This window comes from Nansenia antarctica (assembly GCF_963989245.1).
Source record: "Nansenia antarctica genome assembly, chromosome: 2".
NCBI classification, from domain to species: Eukaryota; Metazoa; Chordata; class Actinopteri; order Argentiniformes; family Microstomatidae; genus Nansenia; species Nansenia antarctica.
In genome coordinates, this window is record NC_137675.1 from 48,972,958 (window position 1) to 48,984,147 (window position 11,190).

An 11,190-nucleotide genomic window follows, 5' to 3' on the forward strand; every position below is an offset into this window, starting at 1 on the left:
TGAGAGAGATGAGCAGATCATTTAGAACAGACTTCTTCAAACCCCTCTGTAGAGATTCTGCCTGTGTGTGCAGGTATTCATTCCAGCCCAACACTAACACACCTGTTTCAGACAATCATGGTCTTCAGTCAGGGCCAAGGACGATATACTGGCTTACAGCAGCGTGATGCCTGTTCCACTAGCTGACCGGGGTGGTGTGTGTGTGCAGAGAGACACCAAGGAAACCAACATGTTTAGTGAAGTGAAACTTTATTTTTTAATATAAAATACATAAATAGAGCATTTGCAAGTGGCATTAGCAGCATGTCCATATTAAACACACGAGTGTGTGTGTGTGTGTGTGTGTGTGTGATTCATCTAGTAAAGTACAGTATGAGACAGTCAACAGAACGGCGGTTCGCTGCTTGTTTGTAAATATATAATCTATTATATCCATATCTACTGTATATCATGCCTGGACCAATCCCTGCAGACCGTAGGGGTCACATGATGACAAGCGCTGTGATGTGTCTTCAACGTGATAGAAGCCCTCACCCTCACACCACCCTGGCTGAGGACACAATAACACAGGACCTCCCATTCTGTTTCCATTGCACATAGATAACATCAACATCTGTCCCAGTGGAACAGGCAACACAGGTGGTCTCTCAGATGCCTGTGTAACAGAACATATAGGTGGTCTCTCAGATGCCTGTGTAACAGAACATACAGGACACACCATGACTGTTACTGAGCTCCCAACAGAACAACAAAAACTAACAGAAGATCGTGAAAAAAAAAAAAATAATAATAATAATAATAATAATAAAATTACTCTCGGTTTGATAATATCTCTTGTTTCTCTCCCATGTTTAATCTCTCTCTGATAAGACGGATATGTGTGTGAAGACAAGAGGCTGATCCGGACTCTTTAGAAAACATCTGTACATTAGACCGCACGCGTACAATCTCATAATTCATCTCATCTTCTCGAATTTTCAGACCCGCTAAAAAAAGCTCGTACAAAACATGGGGGGGGGGGCGTTGGCCGTGTCTCTGGGGGAGGCAGAAGACAGAGGGGTCTGTGGAGAGGAGCGCTGAGCAGGGGGACGGGGGGGAAGACGGGGTAAAGCCTAATGTGTCTGTGCTGGGTATAGTCCTCTCCTTACAGGTAGAAAACTAAATGGCCGCCATCTTTAGGGTAAAGCCGTGTGTGTGTGTGTGTGTGTGTGTGTGTGTGTAGGGTCTCTATGCCAGCGTGGTCTTGAAGCCTCCCCAGGCGTGGAAGCAGCGTGTGAAGCAGTGAGGCTCGTTCCCCTTCCTGACCAGACGGAGCTTCCTGGGGTGCTCTGAGTCCTTGGACCGCATGTGCTGGATATACACCTGGGAGAGAGAGGGGGGGGTTACACACCCATACACAAGACTGGGCACCTGGAACACACACACACACACACACACACACACGTCTGGGTCTTACCTGGCAGGCTTTCAGGCTGAGTTTGATCTCCACCTGACTGGTCTGAGTGCCCACCCACATGTACACCTGAGAGAGAGGAAGAGAGAGAGAAAGAAACAATTAGCCTAAACAAGAATGATTTCATGACTCATAGTGGCCATTTTGTAGGGATGTAACGATGCATCGCGATGCAGTTAATTATCGATACAAATATGTGACGATTCAAATCGGTGAGATGAAAAATGAATTGCTATATTTGTTTCGGACAATGCGAGGAATATGGACGTTGCAGTGAAAGAGGCTGGGCTAGAAGAACCACGTAATATCACCATACCCACGTCAGTCAGACGCTGGCTGGGTCAGGTGAGGCGGGTTGCAGCCTTCTGCCCCCGAGGCCTCACAGCAACCGCTGTGTTCCAAACTTATCCTAGAATGCTTTTTGTGAATGTCTTGTAGCTAATAGCGTTGTGCAGTTTAAAACATGCAGAGCTACATTTCTGGTGTTTTGAGCCCATGACACTTGATTGCAGATTACATGCAAGACTAGCTAGCTCGCTCAAATAAAGTTTGATGTCTTTCGTATTGACAGGTGGAGGCCACGAAGCGGTCATGCTTGTGTGAACTTGGATTGAAAGTCATGTAGCTAGGCTAACTAGCTAGCATACTGGTTATCTATCCATGTTGTTGGGCTCTAAGGTTAAACTGTTATTGCTGTAGCTCGCTGCACTCGCCTTGCAATGCTGTTGTTGAAGTGTCCATTGTTGGTGGTGTGTCGGTGTGTTATTGTAAGTGTACAGCTAAACTAGCTAGCTACATTGACAATGCAGTTGAAGAAGTGATTCTACATGCAGGGTCATCATCAAAAAGTAAACTAAGGGGAAAATGCGTTTTAACATGCAAATAGATCATTTCTATGACCTGTCTTCAGTTGTGCTTAAGGGACTACATATCAGCAGCAATACTTTTATTTAAGCCTAGCTGAACACATCCCATATGTCAACAAAAACAAACAATACAATATAATAACTCCTTATTTCATTGGTTCTGAAGAGGGACAAATAAGCGATTCTTTAACCCTCCGGTTGTGTTCCCGGTCAAATCTGACCGAGAGCAACTTTCATCAATCATAAATATTGTGTTTTACATTTGATTGCCTCAAGGCCTTATGATATCCTCCACACTAGGCATTTGAACATATAAAATTGCTGACTAACCACTGGCATTGAATTTTGTGGTTTTAGTCAACTTTGTAACATCGGTGGTGTTCCCGGTCAAAAATGACCGCCATAGGAAATTAATGGATAACACAAGTTGTAACAAGCTACAACATTCCAGGATGTATCAGACCTGTTCAAATACCTCATATATAAAGTTTGACACATTTCAAACTAAACAATTAGGTGTTTGTTATGGGAACCCTTCTCTTTCCCGTGCTTATTTGCCCATCCGAACCAGACCTTCCAGACTAAACATTGTTTAGTCTGGAAGGTGTGGTTCACCTGGGGTGAAAGAGAAGGGTTCCCATAACTCTGGAAGGTATGGTTCTGATGGACACATAAGCACGGGAAAGAGAAGGGTTCCCATAACAAACACTGAAATGTATCAAACGAAACAGGTGTTTGTTATGGGAACCCTTCTCTTTCCCGTGCTTATGAAATGTATCAAATGAAACAGGTGTTTGTTATGGGAACCCTTCTCTTTCCCGTGCTTATATGCCCATCCCCCCACGTGAACCACACCTTCCAGACTAAACTCTCACAGACCCCCTATATAAAGCTTTATTTGTGCTTTGCTCTGAATTCACTCTGTGAACACAATGAGTAAGCGGCTGTCTAAGCGATTATCTGTCAGAGAGGCTCTCGACCGAATTTTTGAACCAGATGAAGAGGAGATTGAAGTTGAACCAGAGATAGAGGAGGATGTCTCAGAATTGGAAGACAACACCGATCCTGACTTCGATCCAGAATGTTATGAGACAGACGGCGAGAAAGAGGCCCCTGAGGAAGAGGCCCCTGTGGAAGAGGCCCCTGAGGAAGAGGCACCTGAAGAACAGGCACCTGAGGTGACATTCCAGTCCAAGGGTGGCAACTTGCTCTGGTATTCATCCTCCCAGGATAGAGCAAGCAGAGCGAGAGTGGAAAACATCATAAGGATGACACCAGGACCAACGCGGTATGCTACATCTCGTGTGGATGACATCAAGTCCAGCTTCCAACTGTTTTTACCAGAGTCCATTGAGGAAATTGTACTGGACATGACAAACCTGGAGGGGAGGCGTGTGTTTGGGGACACATGGAGAGCACTGGACCAGGTAGACCTTCAAGCCTACATAGGTCTGTTGATTCTAGCAGGAGTATATCGGTCAAACAATGAGGCTACAAAGAGTCTGTGGGATGCGGAGTGCGGGAGGCCTATATTCCGGTCCACTATGTCATTACAGCAGTTTCATGTCCTGTCGAGAGTTATCCGATTTGATAACAGATATACAAGACCTGCCCGCTGGCGAAATGACAAACTGGCTGCCATCAGGAACGTTTGGGACAGGTGGGTGGAGCGCCTACCACTGATGTACAATCCAGGCCCTGAGGTGACAGTTGACGAGCGCCTGGTCCGTTTCAGAGGTCGCTGTCCCTTCAAGCAGTACATCCCAAGCAAACCAGGCAAGTATGGAATCAAGATCTGGGCAGCATGTGATGCCAGGAGCAGCTATGCCTGGAATATGCAGGTCTACACGGGAAAACCTGTTGATGGAAGGCCAGAAAAAAACCAGAGCATGCGTGTTGTGCTGGACATGACAGCCGGTCTCAAGGGGCATAATATCACATGTGATAACTTTTTCACCTCATATGCGCTTGGTCAGGAGCTGTTGAAACGCAAGCTCACCATGGTGGGGACAGTGAGGAAGAACAAGCCTGAACTTCCCCCTGCGCTGGTGTCAACCAGAGGGAGAGAGATACTCTCATCAAATTGTGCACAGTATATGTTGAGATATTGAAGAACTGATCCAATGTGTTGTTTGGCAGAGATATATAGAGTTTCAGGGTGTAACTGGCCTTCTTATTTGAAATTCTCAAAAACGGAAATGAAATATTAAATTTCTACTGTGTATTTAGTCACATTACAGTAATTTGGTCATATCTATGTTCATTTTTTAACATCTCACAGGTCTCAGCTTTCACCAGGTACCAAATTTAGCAAATTTGACCATGTAGTTTTGGAGATATGAAGCAGTTAATCAGACCGGTCTAATTAGACCGGGAACACCAAGGATGGGGGGGGGCAAACATGAACACAACCCAAAGGTTAAGAAAATACAGTATTATGTAGTTTTTGTCAGAGAAATAAATAAATTAGATTATATTTTAAAATTTGTCTGCAATCTCATTTTGTAAAAAAAAAAAAAAAAAAAGAGAAAATCGTATCGTGAACTCAGTATCGTGAATCTGGTATCGTGAACCCAGTATTGTGAATCTGGTATCGTGAACCCAGTATTGTGAATCTGGTATCGTGAATCCAGTATCGTGAATCTGGTATCGTGAACCCAGTATCGTGAATCTGGTATCGTGAACCCAGTATCGTGAATCTGGTATCGTGAATCTGGTATCGTGAGTTGAGTGCATCGTTACATCCCTACCATTTTGTCATGTCTGTCATTATCTTCCAACCAACATTGCATTACTGGTTTCACACCAACAACATTAGTTTGGATTTGAACATTGAACATTGGGTCCTGGTGTGAGTAGACCTGACGTCTGCCTGTGTCACATCCTCACCTCTTTGCCGTTGTCCAGGAGCATGATGTCATCATCGGCCAGGTCGTCCTGACAGAAGTCTGAACACTTCTCTGACACAGCGAAATACCCCTTCTCATTAGAGCACCTGGGAGGGAGGGAGGGAGGGAGGGAGATGGTTATCACGCCCCAGTTGAATATGTATAAACTTGACCTAATATGACTCTACTCTTGCACGGTAAACTAACTTCACTTCAGGTCAAACTACCTTGACTGTGTTCATGTCTCTGTGTGCCGAGCCGTGCCCCCCCCCCCCCCCCCCCACTGAGCCCCCCCCCCCACACACACACACACACTGAGCCCCCCCCCCCTCACCTAAACAGACGGGCGTATTTCATGTAGTCTGCGTCCTCGTCGTACGGCTTCTGAGAACCTATCCCCACCCAGAAGAAGTTCTCTGGCTCCTCCCCCTCGTTGATCACCTGGGAGAGAAGAAGAGAACAGAACAGAAGAGAGGAGAGGAGAGGAGAGGAGGGTAGAGGAGGAAAGGAGAGGAGAAGAGGGGAGAGGAGAAGAGGGGAGAGGAGAGGAGAAGAGGGGAGAGGAGGAGAGGGGAGGGGAGAGGAGGAGAGGGGAGAGGAGAGGAGAAGAGGGGAGAGGAGGAGAGGGGAGGGGAGAGGAGGGGAGAGGAGCGGAGCGGAGAGAAGAGGGGAGAGGCGGAAAGGGGAGGGGAGAGGAGGGGAGGGGAGGAGAGGGGAGAGGAGGAGAGGGGAGAGAAGGAGAGGGGAGAGGAGGGGAGGAGGGGAGGGGAGGGGAGGGGAGGGGAGGGGAGGGGAGGGGAGGAGAGGGGAGAGAAGGAGAGGGGAGAGAAGGAGAGGGGAGAGAAGGAGAGGGGAGGGGAGGGGAGGGGAGGAGAGAGGAGGGGAGAGGAGAAGAGGTTCAGTCAGCTGCAGGAGACCGGAGGCTTCATGTACTGTACGTACAGGTTGATAGATCTACATTCATCAACCAACTGATCAGTACATAAAGAGACCAAAATAATGACACAGACGACACGCACACACACACACCTGTTTGCTGTAGGTGTCGTCGAACATGCAGTTCATGATGTCCTCAGCCAGTTTGGCCTCGTCAGGGTCTGCAGCACGGCCCACCCAGGTGTACACGATCCCCTGGTTGTCTGTGCTCTCAAACGGAACCTACAGGACACACACACACACACACGGTTAAGCTTGAGGACAGGCAAACATTTGTACAGTAAAGTATTATTATAATTCTGTGTCTACCAACTCTCTACCAACAGCCAAACCCAGCAGTCACCTTCAGGATGGAGCAGAACTCTGAGTTCAGCTTACTGGAGTCTGTGCCAATCTGGATAGTCCTGGAGAGAGAGAGAGGGAGGGGGGGGAGAGAGAAGGTTACACTTGACTTTTGAGAGGAACAAAGTCACACTGAACACTTTATTAGGAACACCTGTACACCTTCTCATTAATTCAGGTGGTGTATATAGTAATATGCTGTAGGCCTATACGTATTCTTAATATTTTTATATTTAATAGTTCATATTTTATAATATATAATATAATATTTTATGGCGAGTGCCATACCTTGCCATACCAAAACGACGCCTATGTTGCACATCTGGTTAGATGCCGAACTGCGTTTCGTTGTCTTAGTACTTAGTACTCTGTCTATAGTTCCACTGTCTCCAGTTGTAGGTGCAGGTCTATAGTGTCTGTCTCCAGTTGTAGGTGCAGGTCTATAGTGTCTGTCTCCAGTTGTAGGTGCAGTTCTATAGTGTCTGTCTCCAGTTGTAGGTGCAGGTCTATAGTGTCTGTCTCCAGTTGTAGGTGCAGGTCTATAGTGTCTGTCTCCAGTTGTAGGTGCAGGTCTATAGTGTCTGTCTCCAGTTGTAGGTGCAGGTCTATAGTGTCTGTCTCCAGTTGTAGGTGCAGGTCTATAGTGTCTGTCTCCAGTTGTAGGTGCAGGTCTATAGTGTCTGTCTCCAGTTGTAGGTGCAGGTCTATAGTGTCTGTCTCCAGTTGTAGGTGCAGGTCTATAGTGTCTGTCTCCAGTTGTAGGTGCAGTTCTATAGTGTCTGTCTCCAGTTGTAGGTGCAGGTCTATAGTGTCTGTCTCCAGTTGTAGGTGCAGGTCTATAGTGTCTGTCTCCAGTTGTAGGTGCAGGTCTATAGTGTCTGTCTCCAGTTGTAGGTGCAGGTCTATAGTGTCTGTCTCCAGTTGTAGGTGCAGGTCTATAGTGTCTGTCTCCAGTTGTAGGTGCAGGTCTATAGTGTCTGTCTCCAGTTGTAGGTGCAGGTCTATAGTGTCTGTCTCCAGTTGTAGGTGCAGGTCTATAGTGTCTGTCTCCAGTTGTAGGTGCAGGTCTATAGTGTCTGTCTCCAGTTGTAGGTGCAGGTCTATAGTGTCTGTCTCCAGTTGTAGGTGCAGGTCTATAGTGTCTGTCTCCAGTTGTAGGTGCAGGTCTATAGTGTCTGTCTCCAGTTGTAGGTGCAGGTCTATAGTGTCTGTCTCCAGTTGTAGGTGCAGGTCTATAGTGTCTGTCTCCAGTTGTAGGTGCAGGTCTATAGTGTCTGTCTCCAGTTGTAGGTGCAGGTCTATAGTGTCTGTCTCCAGTTGTAGGTGCAGGTCTATAGTGTCTGTCTCCAGTTGTAGGTGCAGGTCTATAGTGTCTGTCTCCAGTTGTAGGTGCAGGTCTATAGTGTCTGTCTCCAGTTGTAGGTGCAGGTCTATAGTGTCTGTCTCCAGTTGTAGGTGCAGGTCTATAGTGTCTGTCTCCAGTTGTAGGTGCAGGTCTATAGTGTCTGTCTCCAGTTGTAGGTGCAGGTCTATAGTGTCTGTCTCCAGTTGTAGGTGTAGGTCTATAGTGTCTGTCTCCAGCTGTAGGTGCAGGTCTATAGTGCTTCAGGAAGGACCACACCAGACAGGAGATACTGGTGGCCTTCTACCGCTGCGCAGTGGAGAGCATCCTCACCTACTGCATCTGCAACTGGTTCTCCAGCTGCACAGCTGCAGAGAGGAATGCGCTACAGAGAGTCGTGAGAACGGCCCAGAAGATCACCGGCGCCCCCCTCCCCTCTCTGGAAGAGCTGTACAACACACGCTGCCTCAGGAAGGCCTCCAAGATCTCCAGAGACCCATCCCACCCTGGGTACGAACACTTTGCTCGGCTGCCCTCGAACAGGCGGTACAGGACCATGTTCGCAAGGACAAACAGACTGAAGCTCAGCTTCTACCCCAGGGCCATCCAGGCCCTGAACACAGCAAAGACCTAGGTTCTGGGCCCTGGACAGTCTGGACGGATTGATGGCAGCTGCTGGATTGAAAAATCAGGTGTAGTGCTGAGGCACAAATGTGTACATTTCAAGCCTGCAAACTGCGACACTTTAAATGAATGTGCAATAACACTATGTGCAATATGACAACCCTAGGGTACATAAGGTTGCAGAGAAATAGGAAATGTTAGAATAGGTATAGCATAGCATAGAGTACAGCACAGTGTTTTATCTGTACAGTATAGTATAGTGGATAGTGTACATAGCCTTTATTTATGTAAACCAGCTCCTTTCCCTTCTTGTCTTTTTAGTTTTTTCTTCTTTTTTTTTTCTTTCCTAGCACCAGGGGAGTCACCCCTCCCAAATGTCGTTGTTTGGTACCTGTACTATAGCAATGACAATAAAGACCATTCACCATTCACCATTCATTCACCATTCACCATAAAGTTATGCTCTGTATGTATATATATATATATATATATATATATATATATATATATATATATATATATATGGGTATAGTACACTTACACACAGGACAAAGTGGCCTGGAACCCACAGTGGAAGGATAAGGGCATCCTTCTGATCAGCATGTTCCTGTTCAAAACCATGTACTGCATTTATCATTTTTATCCAACACTTAACTGGGGTGTGCATGATTATGAATTACATGATAATTTGATGAAGTCCTTTCTCATACATGTAGTGTTTTTTTTGGGCTTAGTGTTAGGAAACCATTTAATTTACCTTGATGAAATCAAGTAAAAAAAAAAAAGAAGGTATTTAGGACCAACACAGCTAATGTGCTGATGTCCCATGAATAAGGTGACCAGATTTCTCAGATGCAATCTGGGGACATTTCCAACTTTTTAGGAAAAATGGATACATTTTATCATGATGAAATACAGAAACGGGGACAATTGCTGTTTCATTTATTTTGACCTTATTTTGACCAATGTATACACATTCAAGCAAGAATACTCAAGTGTAACAACTGGAATGTGCCTCTCAACATTAGTGTCAGTGTACTGTAAGTGGTATTAAAAGTAATTCTTAGAACTGTTCAGGTTGACGAGCCAACCATCAACCAAGCGGGGGGTCTGGGGGTCCTCCCCCAGAAAAAAAGAGGATTTAACTGTACACACTATTGTGCTTTTTATGCCCATTTTTATCTCCACTACCCTACTCATACTTTAAGCCTAACATAATGTTTAAGCCTAACATAAGACTAATGATGTTGTCAAAATTCTGTATATTGTATTGTATTTTTATTAATAATTTAAAACAACTTTATACACCCACTGCATATATTTCATTGTATTATCATTGAGACTGTCTGCGTGCTTTCCCCACGCTTGGATGTAATTCACTGAGTGGTGAAGAATGACCTTGTTATTGCTCCATTCAATCATAATGAGCTCGTTAATGGGGAACAATCGGGGCTGAAATGCTTTCTATTGAATGTAACGATCGTCCATTAACGGGTAATATGCATACATTGACGTTATAAAGGGGTGGAGGACCCCATGGGTAGGACCCTTGCTCCTCCCCTCCATCTACCATTGGCTCAGCTACCGCTCCTCCCCTCCATCTACACCTCCACATCCAAGCGAAACGATGGATAGAAAAGGGCACAAGCCCTGAGCTGTCCAATCATGAACAAGAACTATCGTATCGTAGGGTAGGACCCTTGGCAGCAGGTTCGGTGACAATACAAGCCAAGATTTTTAAAAAAAAATGAAATGAAATGCTTGAAACAGGGACTTTTCCGGGGACAGTTTGTCGCCGGGGACAGGTCATCCAAACCGGGGATTGCCCCCGGAAATCGGGGGCGTCTGGTCACCGTACCCATGAAGGGCATGCCAATAGAATGCTGGATACAATGTTGTCTACATAGCTGTTTATCTTATTCAAATACCGGCTCAATCATTTGACTTACTGGGAAATGGCTCATGGGATCACAGTTGTGGGGCTGGACCCACGTTGCGGTTACATGAAGGTCAGCAATGAAAACCTCCTTTCCCTGTAGAATTCAAGTGCATCTAAAATTAGTCAATGCTAGAAAATGGTACGTAAAACATATGGCTGAGTTCCAGCTATCTATTAAAATCACAACAAGGCATATAAGCCACAACATTACCTTTTCATCCAGTCACTTCAACAATCAACTATCCTTAGTATAAACATTTCTTGCATAAATGATTTGAAAAAAACATACCGTCGTAAGGCGATGACGTAGTCTATGCAAATATGCCAAGTATATCCAGCTGCAGGCATCAAATCCATCACCCGGAAATGTGATGTACCATTTAGTTGGAGCGCGTCATCGTAAGCGTGTCGGTAAGTAACCGCGAGAAACCGCGAGATTTTGAAGGATCTTAAATGGCCGCGAATTAAGGATTACATACTGTAACGATCCTGTATGAGGCACTTCCAGTCTCCGTTCGCTACAATACGAAGCAAGACGAAGAGGAAGAAGAAGAAGAATTACAAGTACAATGGCAAATGCAGCTCAGGTGAGAATTTCGAAATATTATTAATGAACATGTTATAGTTTTCATATATGTATTTATTATTTAGGTTGTTGCATGTGTTACGCATTTGGCTGTAGTTTTGTTCATCTGGCTTGGCTAATTGGGTAATTCTATGTGGTTTAGCGTTATCAGATATGAGATTAGATTCAACTTTATTGTCATTGCTGAGTACAAGTACCAACAACAAAATGCAGT

The 11,190-nt window shown here is 45.4% G+C and overlaps 1 protein-coding gene across 1 annotated transcript; it reads right to left on the reverse strand.

The window, feature by feature from the left end:
- Positions 1-1,227: 1,227 nt before the first annotated feature.
- On the reverse strand, positions 1,228-6,781 carry LOC308150213 (protein flightless-1 homolog; the record flags this gene model as incomplete). The annotated part of the gene is made up of 7 exons (XM_080523067.1): positions 1,228-1,362; positions 1,457-1,522; positions 5,209-5,314; positions 5,542-5,648; positions 6,237-6,365; positions 6,487-6,547; positions 6,774-6,781. 7 exons carry the CDS (start codon positions 6,779-6,781, stop codon positions 1,228-1,230), a joined length of 612 nt encoding a protein of 203 aa, XP_080379193.1.
- Between the last annotated feature and the right edge of the window lie 4,409 nt (positions 6,782-11,190).